Source organism: Neocloeon triangulifer, unplaced genomic scaffold (assembly GCF_031216515.1).
Source record: "Neocloeon triangulifer isolate White Clay Creek 2 clone unplaced genomic scaffold, ASM3121651v1 ptg000002l, whole genome shotgun sequence".
Classification (NCBI taxonomy): domain Eukaryota; kingdom Metazoa; phylum Arthropoda; class Insecta; order Ephemeroptera; family Baetidae; genus Neocloeon; species Neocloeon triangulifer.
Window position 1 is genome coordinate 5,997,724 of NW_026775545.1, and position 16,672 is coordinate 6,014,395.

The 16,672-nt window shown below is 35.3% G+C and overlaps 6 protein-coding genes across 7 annotated transcripts; 4 read left to right on the forward strand and 2 right to left on the reverse strand.

Moving 5' to 3' along the window:
- The first annotated feature begins 166 nt into the window (after positions 1 to 166).
- LOC132205024 (uncharacterized) lies at positions 167 to 2,152 on the forward strand. Its single transcript, XM_059633838.1, has 6 exons — positions 167 to 414; positions 697 to 1,104; positions 1,164 to 1,292; positions 1,345 to 1,477; positions 1,538 to 1,769; positions 1,833 to 2,152. Exons 1-6 carry the CDS (start codon positions 272 to 274, stop codon positions 1,904 to 1,906), a joined length of 1,119 nt encoding a protein of 372 aa, XP_059489821.1. The 5' UTR covers positions 167 to 271; the 3' UTR covers positions 1,907 to 2,152.
- A 171-nt stretch (positions 2,153 to 2,323) lies between these two features.
- LOC132205085 (F-box only protein 6-like) lies at positions 2,324 to 4,847 on the forward strand. Of its 2 annotated transcripts, XR_009442660.1 has the most exons (7): positions 2,324 to 2,764; positions 3,255 to 3,394; positions 3,453 to 3,584; positions 3,637 to 3,868; positions 3,925 to 4,060; positions 4,113 to 4,780; positions 4,833 to 4,847. XR_009442660.1 is itself a non-coding variant. In XM_059633943.1 (5 exons), exons 2-5 carry the CDS (start codon positions 3,263 to 3,265, stop codon positions 4,275 to 4,277), a joined length of 855 nt encoding a protein of 284 aa, XP_059489926.1. In that variant the 5' UTR covers positions 2,417 to 2,764; positions 3,255 to 3,262; the 3' UTR covers positions 4,278 to 4,534. The 2 variants fall into 2 exon arrangements, 1 of the variants encoding a protein (XP_059489926.1); XM_059633943.1 differs by lacking the exon at positions 4,833 to 4,847 and having other exon boundaries at positions 2,417 to 2,764; positions 3,255 to 3,584; positions 4,113 to 4,534.
- On the reverse strand, positions 4,764 to 8,139 carry LOC132205083 (RAD50-interacting protein 1). Its single transcript, XM_059633941.1, has 11 exons — positions 7,869 to 8,139; positions 7,397 to 7,543; positions 7,081 to 7,319; positions 6,903 to 7,028; positions 6,586 to 6,850; positions 6,305 to 6,530; positions 6,087 to 6,249; positions 5,704 to 6,033; positions 5,492 to 5,645; positions 5,305 to 5,438; positions 4,764 to 5,251 (listed from the first exon to the last, which is right to left on the reverse strand). Exons 1-11 carry the CDS (start codon positions 8,001 to 8,003, stop codon positions 5,068 to 5,070), a joined length of 2,103 nt encoding a protein of 700 aa, XP_059489924.1. The 5' UTR covers positions 8,004 to 8,139; the 3' UTR covers positions 4,764 to 5,067.
- A 19-nt stretch (positions 8,140 to 8,158) lies between these two features.
- On the forward strand, positions 8,159 to 11,519 carry LOC132205084 (F-box only protein 6-like). Its single transcript, XM_059633942.1, has 5 exons — positions 8,159 to 8,461; positions 8,823 to 9,154; positions 9,207 to 9,450; positions 10,184 to 10,319; positions 10,372 to 11,519. Exons 1-5 carry the CDS (start codon positions 8,424 to 8,426, stop codon positions 10,558 to 10,560), a joined length of 939 nt encoding a protein of 312 aa, XP_059489925.1. The 5' UTR covers positions 8,159 to 8,423; the 3' UTR covers positions 10,561 to 11,519.
- LOC132205086 (uncharacterized) lies at positions 11,120 to 12,335 on the reverse strand. The gene is made up of 4 exons (XM_059633944.1): positions 12,160 to 12,335; positions 11,921 to 12,106; positions 11,572 to 11,865; positions 11,120 to 11,514 (listed from the first exon to the last, which is right to left on the reverse strand). The coding sequence occupies exons 1-4, from the start codon at positions 12,208 to 12,210 to the stop codon at positions 11,311 to 11,313; spliced, it is 735 nt and encodes a 244-aa protein (XP_059489927.1). The 5' UTR covers positions 12,211 to 12,335; the 3' UTR covers positions 11,120 to 11,310.
- Positions 12,336 to 14,091: 1,756 nt separating this feature from the next.
- Positions 14,092 to 16,597, forward strand: LOC132205076 (brachyurin-like). The gene is made up of 7 exons (XM_059633934.1): positions 14,092 to 14,228; positions 14,875 to 14,938; positions 14,999 to 15,152; positions 15,598 to 15,767; positions 15,828 to 15,929; positions 16,068 to 16,213; positions 16,268 to 16,597. The coding sequence occupies exons 1-7, from the start codon at positions 14,169 to 14,171 to the stop codon at positions 16,439 to 16,441; spliced, it is 870 nt and encodes a 289-aa protein (XP_059489917.1). The 5' UTR covers positions 14,092 to 14,168; the 3' UTR covers positions 16,442 to 16,597.
- The last annotated feature ends 75 nt before the right edge of the window (positions 16,598 to 16,672 follow it).

Here is a 16,672-nt window from a genome sequence, read left to right on the forward strand (position 1 = left end):
AGAGTTTCACAATTAATAAAAAAAAGTTCAATTAAGTTGAGCTCAAAACTATTGAACCAATATTGTTTTATTGAATGACCTCTATGATCTTAACTTAGGAGCATTAAAGATTGTTGCCTCGAGGTGGGGAGACCCGTTTTTTTCTCCTCAAGACCTCTAGTCACTTGCTTATTTGCACTCGGAATCTGAATGTGTGTCGCCCATCGTGAGGCTGGAAGGTTGATTCAAGCTCGAGAGATAAAAACACGTATCCGAATTATACTGCATTAAGATGGCAACGCTTGACAGACTTGTTTGTGTAAAAGACTTTGAAGAAAAAGCAACTGGAATACTAGCGAAGCATCCGTTGGATTATTATAAATCAGGCGCCGGACACGAAAACTCTCTTCGAGATGCAAGAGATGCGTATATGAGGTAAAAAAATTGTCGCGCGACTATCTTGAAAAAAGAGGGCGCACCGTGGTCAGAAGGCAGCAATAACAAGCAGAAGCTATTTTTTTGGGAAAAAAATTAAAAATAAAAAATTTTAGAACTAAAAAATGTTAAAAATAAACAAATTACTGCTTAAATTGGGTCCTGCTGCACCACCATAAAAGGGCACAAAGTCAGACTCGTGTCTTTGGTCGACGCTTTGAATATTTTTAATAATTTACATGTAAATTGGTGAAAATTTTAACGAAAACATTTTAATTCTAGGGTGAAACTGAAGCCGAGGGTTCTGCGAGACGTATCGAATTGCTGCTTGACCAGCACCGTCCTAGGCAAGCCAACACCTTTGCCCTTCGGAGTGGCACCGACTGCCCTTCAGAGAATGGCACACCCCGATGGTGAAATCGCAAACGCCCGAGCTGCTGAAAAGCTAGGTTCGATTTTCGTGCTGAGCACTCTGAGCACCACAGCCCTCGAAGACGTGGCGGCTGCGGCGCCGAAAGCGCGCAAGTGGTTCCAGCTCTACATTTACAAGGACAGAGAGGTCACCAGGCAGTTGGTCAAGAGAGCAGAAAACGCTGGCTTCGAGGCACTCGTCCTCACGGTGGACGCGCCGATTTTTGGAATTAGATACGCTGACACGAGAAATAAATTTTCCCTGCCGCCGCATTTTGAGTGAAAACATTTAATATTTCAAGAAAATAAAAATTAGTTTTACAAATATTTATTTCTAGAGTTGCCAACTTCAAAGGAATAACCAGGAGTGACATGACCTCCAGCGGCGAAGGGTCGGGCGTAAATGAATATGTGGCGAGCTTGCTGGATAGAAGTCTTTCTTGGAAAGATGTTGCCTGGTTGAAATCGTAGGAAAATTTTAAATTAAATATATCAAAAGTTAAAAATTTGCATTTCAAGGATTACACCGTTGCCCGTCATTCTGAAGGGAATTTTGACAGTCGAAGATGCTCTATTGGCGGTGGAGCATGGAGCGGCAGGAATAGTCGTCTCCAGTCATGGCGCAAGGCAAATTGATACAGTTCCAGCTCCAGTATTAATAAAAAATTGATTTCAAGAGACAATTTAAATTTTTAATATTTATTTATTGCAGTTGGATGTTCTTCCCGCTATCGTTGAAAATCTAAAAGGCACAAATTGCGAGGTTTACATTGACGGCGGAGTGTCGACGGGAACTGATATTTTCAAGGCGATTGCAATAGGTGCAAAAATGGTGTTTGTCGGGAGACCAGCGATTTGGGGTTTGGCGTGTGGCGGGCAAGAAGGCGTGGAAAAAGTACTGCACATCTTGAAAAAGGAGTTGGAAGTGACCATGGCGCTTTCTGGTAAATTTTCAATTTTATAATAATAATTTAATAGATATCGGTGAAAAATTAATTATTACACAGGGACCACTTCAATAGCCGCTGTCACTAGAGAATACGTTCTCATACCGCCTGTCTGGATGAGCAGCAAAATGTGATAATTTCATTTGAGAGAGCTAATTACGTCTCATTGACTAATATGTTATCGTAATTTTCCCAAACAGATTTCGTCCTCGTTAAATCTACTCTATTTATTTCTTCTCTCGCAACAAGTTTTATTATATATAATCTATTGTATTTAGCCCTTGCAATGTTGAAATTATGCAACTCTAGTGATTTATTTTTGATAAAAAAGTGTCTTAAAAATTTCAATCAATTTTTTCTTTAAATAAAATTTACACAATAGTTTATTTGAGAGTTTAATATTAATTTAAACATGTATACAATTGTCATAAAATTTATAATTTAGGTATATATTTAACTCGCCTTCTGATAAATTATTAAATTCAAACTAAATCATTATATTCCTCTATAAAAATTATAATTTTGAATAAAGCCAAGAAAGCTGTGAGGCTCTGCCTAAAGAGGGCACGAAGAGTGCTGCTTCGGCTCTTACGAATACTGTTGACTCACTATAGAGGGATTTTCGTTCGGGCAGCCACGAGCACCGACACGGAGGACACAGACGTCATTGACCACACAGCACAACAACAGCCACAGTCACAGACATTTGTTTACATTTTTCCTCGAAGATGAACTGATATTTTTTTTTTTTTAATTTTCCAGACTTACCTCATTTTTACCTTTAATTATATTAATTATAATTAACTTTTTTTCTTCGAACGTGGCCTCGTTTAAAATTTTAAAAACGGATAGAAGGATTGAGAGGAAAGTTTCCTGGAGCCCGTGTCACCCGTGTGCCTGGACACATCTTAACACCCACCGCATATTGACACAAAATCCAAAGATAAGCTTGATTTGATACATCAAAATTTCTTGCTGGCTGGACTATTCAGGTAAACAGAAATCTTTAGTTAAGTTTTTATGACATAAATACATTATTTTACAAGTTTACTGTTTAATTTTAAAATGGTTACGTAAAATAATTTTTATATTTTATGAAGTCATATTTTTTTTTATTACTTTTTAATTTAATTATTTTTATTATTGATTTAACAAATGGTAAGTATTATAATATTTTCAATATTTTTTTATAAATTAGATTTAAACCTAAGGCAGGTCATTAACAACCTTAATTAATTAGATCAAAAGTAATTTATCTAAAGTGTTGTTACCTTTTATTAATTTTAATTTCGCAACTTTTTAGTGTAAATTAATTTAAAATTTAATCGATTATAAGAATGCTAATTAAAAATTAATAAAAGATTTACCCACGATTTCATGCACATTTTGAAAATAATTTTGCATGACAACATGGATCACTATTAGAAATAATCTTTATTAACATCCGTTAAAAATTAAACTAATTTGCTTTAAATTTTATAGGTTTCTTGATGAAGAAAAAAGTTGAGCTTCCGATAGAAGTGCAGGAGCTCATTTTCCTTCAACTCAATGACTCGAATGCGCTCCTTCGATGCAGACGCGTTTGCAAATCATGGAAAGACACAATTGACCGATTATTGGCTGTAGAAAGAATTTTGATTCCGAGATTAATTAATTACAAGGAGCATTACGAACTTCTAGATTCAAAACTGCGGATTGAAACTAAACGGGTTCTTTGTGAAAACCTGCTGCGCAATCAATTTTTTAAACCAGCACCACCGAAATACTACAACCCCTTGGAAATGATCAGAAGAGGAAATGTGAAGGAAAATTGTTGGTGCCAAAATTTAATGTTTAAAAATTTATTTGAAGAATTTTTATTTAGATCCAGTCTTGCATTGGGAAACAGGAGGATATTTCAAAGCAGAGAAGCTCCATGATGAGGGAATTCCCAAATTTGAACTGTGCCGATTTGGTTTTAAGTTGAAAAAGGAATTGACTGTGATTGCTTCCTGGGGCTCGGGTTCCATTCACTCGCAGCAAATTAATCTCGAAGAACTGAAAATCAGTGGAGATTTCATGGACCAAATCCAGCCTGTCATCATTTTCGAATTATGGTACAAAAATTGATTAACAATTAAAATAAAGTAATTTTAGCATTTTTAAATTATAGGGTCGGAACCTCTTCAGTATTCGGAAGTTGTACGTCTTTACATGCAAATCTCCGGAATAAAAAATACAGCACACCGATTTTGTCAAAATACATTTTAATTAAAACACCTAGTCAAGGTACAGGTGCCTGGAGAAAGGTAGCTTTTTCATATTTTTGAAATTGTATTAATTTAATAATTTTCTATGAAGGTAATTTTTACAATGAAAAACTACGGCCCAGGAGTGAGATGGATTAGCTTTTCACGCTGTGGACAAGAAAGCGGTGAAATCAGAGATCCGGAAGAAAGCAATATGTACAGTGGCACAAAGTTTCCCTTAAATAAGCTTTATTTGGATTTGCTCCAGTATTTTTAATTTTAAAAAACATCAGACTGATTTCCGAATTTCATAACAGCTTAAAAATAGCTTAAAAATATTTATTATAAATTTTAGCTTTTGTAAAAGCTGAAAAATATTTTAATTGATTTTAATATACGTTTTTGTTTTCAAATTCACTGAAAATGATTAATTAATTTGACTTATCTTTTATATTATTGCGCTGAATAATATAATTCTGTATATAATTGTTTTATTAGAATACTTCATGTTATTAAAACTGAATATTCATAAGTTTCACATCCTTTGAGAGTGTATTGAGGTCCCATTAAATTAAAATCAAAGACAAAAGTGATACCAGCAGTCTCCAGATTTAGGAAGTTATTTCTTGGTTGAATTCAAGCAGACCAAATTCAGATCCACTACACTGCCAATAATTTTTTTAGATTCTAACCGTGGAAGATGCAAAATTAGCTGTCAAGTGCAAAAGAGCAGGATTAATAGTTTATAGTTACAAAGAAATCTTGTTTGATACAATTCAAGTAATTTATTTAATCATTAAGTTTTCAAATGTTAAATATTGTTTAAAAATAGTATTGGTAGAGTGACCTTCTATTTTGGGCCTGGTGTGTGGATGACAAGAAGGAGTGAAACAGTTTTGAGCAGTAGAAGATAAATAGGTAATCACAATTTTTTCTTCCAGTAAAACACTGCTTTCTGTTTCTTCTTTCTTTATTGAAAAAAAGTTCTCGTGAAGTTGCTCATTTTATTTTGTGAAATTTTGGGGGGAAATGTAATTAAAAAAGCTTTTCGTGCTTACATATTAGCATCACAGATCAGAAGCACTGATGTCATTTCTCCGGGAGAGGATTTCTCTAGCTTCTTGTGGATTCAGTCTGTGCAATCCCAACTCAGCAAGAGCATCTGTGGGGTCAACTTCGTCCCTCAAGACCTCAGCCAGCAGCTTGGCAGAGCCGGACGCAAGGGTTAACAATATGCACGCTTCTTTCAACCTAGAATTTGTGTCATCATGAATTCAGAAGTTATTGTTGGTTCAAAAACTTACGGCTTGAAAAGATTGTCGGGCCTGGCCATGAACTGGCCGAACAAAGGAAATAGGCCGTGAATGAGGTCGTATTGGAATTGACATCCACCCCCTGAGCTGAACCAGTTCTCAAGCACCAGTTCTTCCATTAAAAACTGAAAACAACAAAAGATTATATAATTAATATATTTTAATAAAAATTCTTTACTTGGGATAAGTGAGTGGCGAGTGAGTGCCAAGCTTTGTTGAATGAGCTCTCAGCCAATAATTCTTTAAGTTGCAATAACCGAGCAGAGAGAATCTGCATCATTTCACAGGCCGATGGTGTCAAAGTGTTTTCATCGCTGGTCATGCAGAACCACCTAGAACGATTTTATTTTCTTAAAATAAAAAGACAATATAATAAATCTGAGTCCTCACTTGTCTTTTCTGTATTCCCTGCTCTTGGCTTTGACGTCGAGTAACACAGATTCCGTCAATGTTTCAAGCAGTTCTTCAGATAGGCTCTCTAGGAGTTGCAGTGCATCGTCAAACACACAGCCCTGCACATGGCCTTGCCTATACAATTGAAGCTGTAGAAGCAGCGGCTGCTCTGCCCATTCCCTTAAAACTGCAGCAACGTAGCAGACTGAATTTAATATGGCTGGCAAACGAGAAGCTAATGGCAGCAGCCGCTCTTCCCTCAAAATTTGGACTAGCCTAACACGCCATTCTTCAATCAACTCAAGCTGCAGCTCCACAAACTGAAGTCTAAGAGTCGTCTTATTTTTATTTGATACAAAAACAAATAAACACCCAAATACCTGTGGCCAGGTTGAGGGAGGTGGCGAAATCTATCAGTCATTGTTGCCAAAAGGGCGATAAATGCATCAGCGCATTCCGTAACTTTGAGTTGTTCTTCTTGAGAGGCAAGAGCCTGCCAAGCTGTCTCTGAACAGAGCATTCTGTCCATTCTTTCGCCAGCATCTAAATAGCATTCAATTCAGTTTAATCTCACAGCAAAAACTAAAAAAATTATCACATTTTTTTTCCATCGCTATCCATTTGACAAAAACAGGAGCTTGGGTCAAGACTCCGACTACTCCAGGTTGACTAATGGGATACCCTAGTCCTGATCTGAGCTCCTTGTCAAAAGAAAGCGTTTCGTCAAGTGCGTGGGCAAACAAAGCGTCGTCCTGCTCCAAAATAGACAGCTCTGAATGGAGCTTTTCCAAAACTAGCTGGACCAAAGCCCTTGAAAACTCAATCTGAAAAAAATTATGTTCTCATTTCATTCTGGCACATTGAAAGGTAAATTTTTACTTGAGCTGATGGCGCCTCGTCTCCTTTCACCTTGTCCAGCACAGGCTGAACCCTCTGAGATAAAAATGTTACATGCTCTCGTATCCATGCTAGGACTTGTGCCATAAACCACTCCGGCTTGTCAAGTCGATTTGTCTGTCTTGAGCCTGAGAAGTGGTACAAGAAGCGTCTTCGAAGTGGCCTCACCATCAATTGAAGAGGAAGTGGAGGAGGAAGAAAGTCTGACAAGAGAGCTGATCGACTTTTAGGTACCTCATGGCCTTCACTGTGAACATTCAAGTGTTCATAAAAATCTTTATAAAAAAAATTAAAATCACGTCATTTCCAGCAGCAAAAGAAGCTCAACCAAAGAATCAAACCGCGCCAGGCTATCTGGTGAAGGGGTTGCGGTGATGTCAGCCACCATCGGCCACTTGATCTCCTTCAAAATATCATCGAACTCCCTAGATAACAATTGTCAGCAAGAAGCAACGAAGGAAGAAACAAATATCATACGTAGAAAGTTTTTCTCTGATTAAAGTATGCCAATATCCTTGAGTCTCGGCATAAAAACTTGTAAGATGGTGGCAGTTGCTGCCAGAAAGAGCTGCTGCCATTTGTGCCAATTTTCCGAGCCGCTCTACAGCCTGTCTTTCATGATGAAAATTAGCTTCCAATTGATTGCTTATGGCTTCCAGTTCTTGGATTCGTTTTAGATAGGCCACAGCTGCCTCTAATTGACCAACCCTCTCAACCTGTGTCAATATGAGACAGAAATAAATCAAGGTATGTAATTTTGATTATTGAAAATCAGTGTCAAAATTAATTTTACCTGAGTTTGCAGCTGCTCCTCTAATTGACCCTTTCTGTGCACACTCAAAGTGTCATACTGCTCTACAACAGTGGCAATTTGTGAAGAAACAGATTCTACCTCATGGACTGCGGCGGTAACCCTTGCGGCACTACTTGCGACGTCCAACTGAAAAATAAAATTATAATTCAAAAACTTTTAAATTTTAATAATAAAACAAAAGCATAAGATTTTAAAGGTTACAATATGAAGTTCAGATTATGTAGATATATATAAAACATATTATTAATATACATTTTTTGCTTGGTAGTGTCCAGTAGTGTCAAAATAAAATTAAAAATGAAAAATAATAAGAAGTTCTTAAAACACTAAAGGTCAAAAAGACTCGGCTGCCGCGTTAAATTTGAACCCAAATCGCTGATTTAAAAATAAATAAAATTTAAAAAAAAATATTGTATATTTATTAAATAATGCAGGGTAAACTAGAACAAACCATTTGTTCGATTTCATGTTTTTCTGATGTGTATTGCTGGTAAGCTTCTCGTGCCTTATCAACATGCGAACCAATCTCTTCATTCAGTTCTCTCACTGCCTCCGATAAAAGACTTTCAACACCCTCTACTTCCATAGTCTAGGGTCAAGGTGCACCGTTGGAAACAAATAATCAACCAAAATCTACTTGGCTTAGGCTAAAATTTCAATTTAGCTTGTCCCTTCGGCTTAATGTTTGTTGTGGTGGATGGCGCAGGGGCGTGGCTGATGGCTAAGGCTAAAGCAAGACTTCTTGGGTTACACCCCCTTTCACTTCTTGACAGCTTCGAGCTTTGACTATAACACAATACACATATTTGCACTAATTGAATAATTACTCATTATACATACATAGTTGAGTTAACTTTTGAGTCTTGCTGCGCTGCATACGCATTTTTGTTTCTCTGGATTTAAGAGATACTTTAAAAAATATTAACCTTTGAATTTCTAATTTACTACATTACACACATTTTGCTGAAATTTTTCGTTCAACATAAATTTAGTTTTTATTGCAAAAATGGATAAAGTGAATTTCCTATTCGGATCTCCAAAAAGGTTTGTTAATTTTACAAACATACTTACATTCATTTTTCGATAATAAGGATTTCCTTGTGCTAGTACACCAGAATTTCCGTGTTTTTCGAAAATGAATCGAATCATATTTTAATTTCTTACTTTGTATGTTATTTCTGAATAAAAAATTACATACATTATGTATTATGTATGTAAACATTTTTAATTTCAAAGGTCCATTTTTCTTAGTTTGGAGTTCATGGAGGACATGGAGTCATTTATCGCTTAGATAATATTTTTTGTACTTTGAAATGATAAACGATTGTTTAACGTACGACTCAAAAGTAAATTCCACCATCATATAAGTTCTGAATTAATTTTTTTTTTTTTTGCATTTTTGCAGAAAGAAGGACAACATGGTTCCATTCAATCCGCCGGTAGAGGTTCTCGAGGAAATTTTCTCCTTCCTTGATCCCAAATGCCTCATCACCAAGTGCCGACCTGTCTGCAGGCTGTGGAAGGAGGTCATCGACGAGATTGTCCTTCCAAGGAGAGCGGTCAAAAGCGTCCAGATGAGGGAGGCACTCCGAGAAAAAAATCTGAACGTCCGAGTCTACTACGATCTCATCGTCAACCTCAAGAAGAACCTTCTGCGGAATGTCCTATTCGAGTTGGCTCCGACTAACATGGCCTCTGCCTTCATTCAATCGCTGAATCCTACTTTTGTCAGAGACAGTATGGATTATTATTTAAAAAATTTGAACGATTTCACAATTAATTTTTTTAGGCAACGTTCCTCACTGGGTTACAAGAGGCCCTTATCAGCGGGAGAAACCTTCCATTGGTGCCAACCCAGAATTTATTTCTTGGAGTGATTTAAAGGAAAACGGAATCCAAGACGCAAAAAACTGTCCAGTAGTTGCAACTTCACATTCGATGACCAGCCAGTACCAAGACATTATTCTCTCGGAATGTAATATTAGTGATGAACTGATGGACGTCATCAAGCCGACAATTGTTGCAGAAGAATGGTTTGCATTTTTTATCAACTCAATGCTTACAATAATTTCATTTTAAAATTTTCTATAAAATTATTAAAATTCAGGCAACATCTGAAAGCCATAATCATTTTTATTATTTTTAAATTAATAGTTATCTTGATTTTTAAACAAACTCACAAATTAAAAAAAAAAATCCGTGGAGACAAGTAAAATATCTTCTGTTTATGGTTGATTGAATTTAAATTCGGCTTTTCCTCGATGGGTTTTTGTGAGTTTTTATTGTTTAAGAAAAACAATATCCTGCTCTACATGTTTCGGCTGCGGGCTGCAGCCATAATTCATGAGCTTTCTCGGCGGTGGTCGAGAGAAGCACCGCCGAGAAAGCTCATGAATTATGGCTGCAGCCCGCAGCCGAAACATGTAGAGCAGGATATTGTTTTTCTTAAACAATAAAAACTCACAAAAACCCATCGAGGAAAAGCCGAATTTAAATTCAATCAACCATGAATCAACCCTCGATCGTGAACTTCTACTACAAAATCTTCTGTTTAATAATTACTAAAACCTCTTCAATTTGAAATTTTGTTTAAATTCTAAAACAATTTGATTATTTATTTCTTTTTTTTCTGAAGCTCCAGAGATAAAAATTAATCTTACAATTAGTAGCATTTTAGAATGTTAAATTTTTTCTTTCACTTTCATTTTAATTCTGAATCATATTGATTTTAGTTCATCATGATTTATTAATTTTCATTTTCTTCAGGATCGGGACAAGATGGGATTGTGGCAACGAATACAGCCTGGTTCTTGAGCTTTTCTGCCACAACAGCGACACGTCTGATTATCGCAAAATATGTCAGGTGGGAACACATGGAGGAGGTCCTGGCTCCTGGAGAAAAGTGAGTACCAGTAATAATATCAGTACTTAAAATTTACTTTACCTTTTGTCAGGTTTCTATTTCAATCAAGAATTATGATAGAGGAGTGAGAAGAATTCGATTTACAAGGTATGGCAAGGATAGTCAGTTTTGGGCAGGATTTTACGGAACCAAGTTTGCTCTTCCCAAAGTGTATCTTGAACTTCCTAAATTCCAAATAAGTTTAGTCGAAGACTCAAAAGAGTCTAATGACAATTATTGAAAGTTAAATTTTATCAGATTGAATCGCTAAAAATCTTATAACGGCAGATCTTGGGCTAATATTTTTACTTTTGCTGTGATAGGTAAATGGACAGAAAAATTTGACTTTTTTTAATAATACTATGTATCATTTTGATATTCAGTCAAGCAAAATTTAAATTAAATATACTGTGCAAACTATGTATCCAACGGTCAAGCTGGAAATTTTAATGAATAAAAATATATTCTAATCACGCTAGAAATTATTTAAAGTAGTTTTATAATTTATATTTCAATCCAAACAAATTTTAATGTTTTATGTTAATTTAATACTTTTAGTCGTCTATGCAATTTTCAAATTAATTGTGAGTTTATGTTAAGACTAGATTAACAATCAAATAAGTTAGGAAGTGTAAATACCATATACTATTGTGATTTTTATTTTGCAATAACAGATAAAAAAAAAAATGCTTTTCTCTGCTCCCCTAAGTTTAATTAGTTTCATACACAGGAACACTGAAACCAATATTGAATTTTTTTCCAAAGTTATATTTTATTTGTCCATACACTTGCCTTATATTCAATTTTGGGAAGCAAAAAAATTATTTAGCTATGGTCAATTTTTTTGTACATTTAAGAATAATAACGCCAGCGAACCACAATCAGAGAGATTCGACTGTTTAATTATAGGAAATTATTGTTGTGGTTTTTATGCTGTACTCACAAAGCATTGTCAAAACAAATTTTTTTCTGGTCGCCTTTGATTTTATAATTAGTTTTTACTGTCCAAAATTTGATGCTTTGCCTCCTCCTTGGCCAAATCAATGTATAGCACCAGGGCTTGCAGCATATCTCCAAATTTCTGCTGCACGTTTTCCATCAAATTTGCAAAACCATCGTATTTGTCCACGTATGATTGTCCCAAATTGGTCACCCTCTCACGGATTTCGTCCAATGCGTTTGGAATTTTAACGTCCTGAAAATGAATTATTGAGAAAATAAATATTTTGAAATTTTCATTTTTTAATCAAACCACTGCCAAAATCGCATCCTCCATTCGAAAAGCAAACTCTTCAGAGAGAGATTCGATCCGGACGATAATTCCCCAAACGTCAATTATGAGTGCAGTCGAAGCGTCCTCGATGCCCCGCAGATCGCGCACCAGTTTTTCCACCTCATTGTCGCGGCTGCGAACGTGGAATGCCGTGTTGGCCAGAAGCTCCACAAATTCAGAAATTTTCATTTCGTGTTCGTAGATCAATTTGTGAATCGCCCGGACTTCTTTAAAAGCATAATCGCGAATGTCTTGAATGGTGTATCTGTCAATCTTAAAAGAAATTCAAGAAATTTATTTTAATTATTCTACATCAATATTAAATTACGTTTAGTAAATGGAGATATTCAATGAGCTCGAAAAAGTCTCGGCCGATCGGAAAGAACGTTGGAGCATTAGCTAATTCAAAAATTTGTATTTCCTCAACCGAGTATATGAGACTGTGAATTTTCTCCACGACGTTGCCTCCAACGATATCCTCAGCTTTAAAGCTATAGTATGATGGAAAAGCTTCCTATAGACAGTTTTTATGAAAAAACGGAAATTAAAGTTATTGTAAACACTTACATTTTGGCACAGAAATGAGAATATTAAAAGCAGGGCCGTAGCCTTTAACATCTTTGCCTTTTGACAGTCTTGGTAACACTAACAATTATCCATTGTTATACCAAAACAAACCTATTAGCTTAGTTGCCTAATTAACGAGATAAAATTTAAAAACTATTATCTAACAGTACGTTAATTTCAATATGACATTGAGACTGCGAAGAATAATGAGGAGAGACGCATCAAATATTACGAGTGTCTCTTGAACTTGAATTATAATTGATAGCACTTTAGGGCGGAGGCTAAGATATATTAATGAATTAAGATTTTAAAATACCATGATCAACTATCAGTAATTTTTTTTTTTTAATTTGGAATTTTGAATAATTTTAATATGAAAAATATTATTTTCTATTTTAATATCATGATTTCCCAAAACGTCTTGAAGATGTGTTAAAATGAAAACAGAAATTTTTATAATCAACAACGATGATTTATTATAATTTATTTATTATGCCGATTGCAATTCTAACTTTCTGACAGATACGCAATATGTGCTCGCAGTGCAGGCATCACTTTGTTCAAGGCATCATGTGCCTTTGCCAGGAACATGTACAGCTCCTCATAATTCTCGCTGAAACCTCCAGCAATCTCAACAACCCTCTTTCTGATCTTGGTTATAGTTTCAAGATCATGTGACCTGGACTGAAAAAAGACAAGAAAATTTATCTTTGAACAAAATTTTAATTAAAAAAAGTACCGATCTTATCAACTTCTCTACGGTGTATTGAAACTTGGCTGAGCGCACCTCAACGCGCTCAATTATGGTCATCAGGTCGCTGACCGACCCCGTGGAAACTCGCAGAATCGCGCGCCAGTTCTCTTCAAGCTTCAAATAGTCCTTGCTTTTGGAAAGCAAATCGTGTGCCGTCTCGGCAAGCAAGTCGTTGAACTCGGCGAGGCCAGAAGAGTGCTTGTAGAAAAGGTCTTGAATTTTGGCAACGTCCTTTGTGGTTTTCGATCGCAACTTCTTGATATCACTCGAATCAACCTGAACTTTTCTGTTAATTAAATATAAATTCTAAATTAAATCTGTTACCTTAATTTTCTGCAAGAGAAACATAATGTCAAAGAAATTTTCGTCAAGAGGAAAGAAGGTCGGAATACTGGCGATGTCAAAGTACTTCAAATTATTCACCATTTCCATCAGGCTGTAAATATCGTCGACAACCTGCTCATGAACAGGAGCCTCGCTAATGAAGCTTGGAGGACCACTATCGTCAGCCTGTGTTGAAAAATATGGTGTTAATGTTAATTTCTTAAATTATTCTTTTCCGGATTTAAAATATACTTACAAGCACTGAAAGTAGCGCAGTAAAAAGAACTAAAACCGTCTTCATCCTCTGTTGTTTGCTGCCTGACCTCTAATAGTCAAATGCATGAAGACTAATTTGTGACGACCGTCAGAAAATCATGTTTTTAACTGCATTAGTTAATTGCACTGATAATTAGTTTCCGACACAAACAGATTTACAAGATTTTTATGTTCTCTGATTTAAAATTGTTTCTTTTTATTTGAGAATTTAAAACCCAAAGAAACCACTTGAAAGGAAAAAATTATATTATGAACTTTTGACTAATTTAATTGTTTCTTTTTTTATTCGTCCAATTGTAATTATATTTGTAATCAATTTTTAATAAAACAGATTTATATTTTATAAGAGAAAAAAAAACGGCAAGAGATTTTGCACTAAAACTCCTGGGATTAAAAAAAAACATTGGGCCTCTTCGTTAATTTTCAATTAGTCTATGGTTAGCATTTTTTTCATTCCAGAATAATGACGCCTTGCGACTTTTTTTACGTGCTCATGCAAACGCGATTTAGCTATAGGGCGATAACAGTCGCGGTGATGTCAACCTGTAATCACGGCAGTCCACCCAGCCCTCTGATATGAAATCTCATATATATTGGGGGAGAGCGCCAATTTGATTCAAGTTATTAGACAAGCACGCAACAGATCACAGGCGAAATGAAACTGCTCTTCCTTCTTATTGGTGTTGCCTTTGCTGCAGCAGTAAACATTGAACAGGTATTTTATTTTAAAATTGATATTATTAATTAACCGTTTTATTTAACTAATTATAAACAAAATTAAAAAATATATATAATTTTTATTATGATCAATATTTTTGGTTTTAATTTTATTATACAATATTATATAGGAATCAAAACTTATAATTAAATAAAAAAGATAGTTTCGTGTGTTGTTAAGTTACTGCTTAATTATTAATTAACAAATCGTTAGCATGTCAAACCAAATCTATACTATTTAGTATAATATCATTAACTTAAAGGCATTGAGTAATTTCTTTTGATGTATAATAATTGTCAAATTTTTATGAAATTTAATAAATTTTATGAAAATATGAAAACTGAATTTACAGTGCAAACTGAAAAATATATTATAATATTATAATTATTAAATTAATTATAAGACTAAAATCCTGCTAAAAAACAAACCAAAATAACTTTTCACTTTGTAAGATATTATACGGCATTTTCTGCTTTAGAAAAATTATAAAAATCTGCAAGATTCATATAAAATTTCTTTTAAATTTCCAAGAAATTCAAATTTAAAATCAGTGAAGCTATTAAAAATTTGAATACAAGCCATAGCTTAACAAACGCTAATGAAATTAATTTTATCAATAATCCGCTAAATTATTTTTTTACAGAGCACTTTTCCTCAAATTAAATGGATAGATCCAAATCGCTACTACGAAGGCAGGGGCAATTCAGGTTTGTTTTTCTGTAATTAAGCAAAGGAAATCGATTTTATTTTGTTTTCCAACGTTTTAGTTCACTTAGGACGCGTTGAAGACTCTGGTGAACGACCTGCCCTAGATGGCGAGGTTGCGTACCAAGTGGGAATTTTCGCCGACCGCGGCGTTTTCTGCGGAGGAGCGCTGATTTCCGAAAGGGCCGTTCTCACCGCCGCCCACTGCATCGACGGGTGAGAGCTTTTAATTTTGCGGAAATTTTTAAATTTAATTTCACCTTGAACTTTGGAGCTTTTGAGTATTCGTTTATCAAAACATTCATCTGCACAACAAATAGACTTTTTTCAAGCATTATTGAAAAGTGATTTAAGCTAATCAGCCACTCAAACTGCGCGGCGTATAGAGTGGACATTAAAGTGTCGGCCTTATCACTTTATTCACAAGCATAAGGCGTCTATTTTCGCAGTTTTCTTTGTCGGCTCGCGTTTAATCTGTATTTCAATCGTTTTTGCAAGACAAGCGATAACACATGTTTTCTTTTGTACACAATACACGGGCGAAAAGAAATTGAACAAGAAAATTTTATCTCTTTTAACGCTAAGATGACTAAATAATTTTGCTCAGTAATCAAGCATCATGAGTATATTGCATCAATAATTATCAAGTAAATAATTTCAGACGACATATTTGGGAAATCTACTTGGGAACGAATGATTTGTCGTTGGCCACTGAAAACTCGATGCGTGTCCTCGTCTCCATGCACGCCGTACTGCACGAGGATTACGACGTGTTGACCAACGCCAACGCGGTGGGCCTCATCATTCTCCCTGATGCTGTCACTTTCGCAGGTATCAGTTCAATCAGATCGTACAGATCAGTGGATACCTTAAATGGTTGGATATTTTCAGATAAGGTAAGCCCTGTCTTACTGCCAAAAGTGACACAGCAGGACAAATGGGAAAACAAAGACATTGAACCGATTGTCAGCGGCTGGGGAATTACAAGCAGAAGTATTCTTTTTTTATCTGATATTTTTAAAAATATTAAATTAATTAAATAATTAAGTTTTGCATTTTTAAATTGTTTTGATTTATATAAAATATTATTTAAATTATTGCTTATTTTATAATAATTTGTGTTGATATTAGGCGAGCTGGCCAACCCCACCGTTCTCAATGTGACCAAAGCCCTCCTGGTCAGCAACTCTGCTTGCGAAGAGATTTATGGGTCCGACGCTATCTTTAGCTCGACGATTTGCTTGGGAATCCAAACCCCCAATCCTGGCCCTTGTCCCGTATGCAATAAAAATTATTTTAATACTTCTCAGTTTTATTTATTTTGTAAACAGGGTGATGCTGGTGGTCCTATTGTCATTGATGATAATGGTGAGAAAGTGCTAATTGGAATCGTGAGCTGGGGCCCGCGACAGGAGTGCAGAAGCACCATGCCCCAGATCGCGACCAGTACCACGTCCTATCTTAAATGGATTGCAGACCATGGTGGTCCCAATGTCAGACCTTGATCTGACCGCATAAATTTCTTGAGCCTCAATCTATTAATTAATCCCGGTATTTCAATGTACTTAACTCCTCAACTTTGCCTTAATTTTTTCTACGTAAAATAAAATGTCGCAGTGCAATGTGCTTCTAGCCTTTTGCAAAATAAAAATAAAAAAAATATAAATATATTTAACAGTTCTTTTTTTATTGTAACCGAACAATTATTTCTTCATCGTCTGTCAACTTGATGTGCA

What these genes read in the sequence shown, in the direction of transcription:
- LOC132205024 (XM_059633838.1), top strand. Translation starts at nt 272, where the DNA reads ATGGCAACGCTTGACAGACTTGTTTGTGTAAAAGACTTTGAAGAAAAA. An exon ending in GCAAGAGATGCGTATATGAG is followed by an intron (nt 415 to 696) that starts GTAAAAAAATTG and finishes TTTTAATTCTAG; the next exon opens with GGTGAAACTGAAGCCGAGGG. An exon ending in TCCCTGCCGCCGCATTTTGA is followed by an intron (nt 1,105 to 1,163) that starts GTGAAAACATTT and finishes ATTTATTTCTAG; the next exon opens with AGTTGCCAACTTCAAAGGAA.
- LOC132205085 (XM_059633943.1), top strand. Translation starts at nt 3,263, where the DNA reads ATGAAGAAAAAAGTTGAGCTTCCGATAGAAGTGCAGGAGCTCATTTTC. An exon ending in AGGAAATGTGAAGGAAAATT is followed by an intron (nt 3,585 to 3,636) that starts GTTGGTGCCAAA and finishes ATTTTTATTTAG; the next exon opens with ATCCAGTCTTGCATTGGGAA. An exon ending in GTCATCATTTTCGAATTATG is followed by an intron (nt 3,869 to 3,924) that starts GTACAAAAATTG and finishes TTTAAATTATAG; the next exon opens with GGTCGGAACCTCTTCAGTAT.
- LOC132205083 (XM_059633941.1), bottom strand. Translation starts at nt 8,003, where the DNA reads ATGGAAGTAGAGGGTGTTGAAAGTCTTTTATCGGAGGCAGTGAGAGAA. An exon ending in AACATGAAATCGAACAAATG is followed by an intron (nt 7,544 to 7,868) that starts GTTTGTTCTAGT and finishes TTTATTTTTCAG; the next exon opens with TTGGACGTCGCAAGTAGTGC. An exon ending in AGGGAATACAGAAAAGACAA is followed by an intron (nt 5,646 to 5,703) that starts GTGAGGACTCAG and finishes AAATCGTTCTAG; the next exon opens with GTGGTTCTGCATGACCAGCG.
- LOC132205084 (XM_059633942.1), top strand. Translation starts at nt 8,424, where the DNA reads ATGGATAAAGTGAATTTCCTATTCGGATCTCCAAAAAG. An exon ending in CTATTCGGATCTCCAAAAAG is followed by an intron (nt 8,462 to 8,822) that starts GTTTGTTAATTT and finishes GCATTTTTGCAG; the next exon opens with AAAGAAGGACAACATGGTTC. An exon ending in ACAATTGTTGCAGAAGAATG is followed by an intron (nt 9,451 to 10,183) that starts GTTTGCATTTTT and finishes CATTTTCTTCAG; the next exon opens with GATCGGGACAAGATGGGATT.
- LOC132205086 (XM_059633944.1), bottom strand. Translation starts at nt 12,210, where the DNA reads ATGTTAAAGGCTACGGCCCTGCTTTTAATATTCTCATTTCTGTGCCAA. An exon ending in AATATCTCCATTTACTAAAC is followed by an intron (nt 11,866 to 11,920) that starts GTAATTTAATAT and finishes ATTTCTTTTAAG; the next exon opens with ATTGACAGATACACCATTCA. An exon ending in AGGATGCGATTTTGGCAGTG is followed by an intron (nt 11,515 to 11,571) that starts GTTTGATTAAAA and finishes ATTCATTTTCAG; the next exon opens with GACGTTAAAATTCCAAACGC.
- LOC132205076 (XM_059633934.1), top strand. Translation starts at nt 14,169, where the DNA reads ATGAAACTGCTCTTCCTTCTTATTGGTGTTGCCTTTGCTGCAGCAGTA. An exon ending in CGAAGGCAGGGGCAATTCAG is followed by an intron (nt 14,939 to 14,998) that starts GTTTGTTTTTCT and finishes CCAACGTTTTAG; the next exon opens with TTCACTTAGGACGCGTTGAA. An exon ending in TGATGCTGTCACTTTCGCAG is followed by an intron (nt 15,768 to 15,827) that starts GTATCAGTTCAA and finishes GGATATTTTCAG; the next exon opens with ATAAGGTAAGCCCTGTCTTA.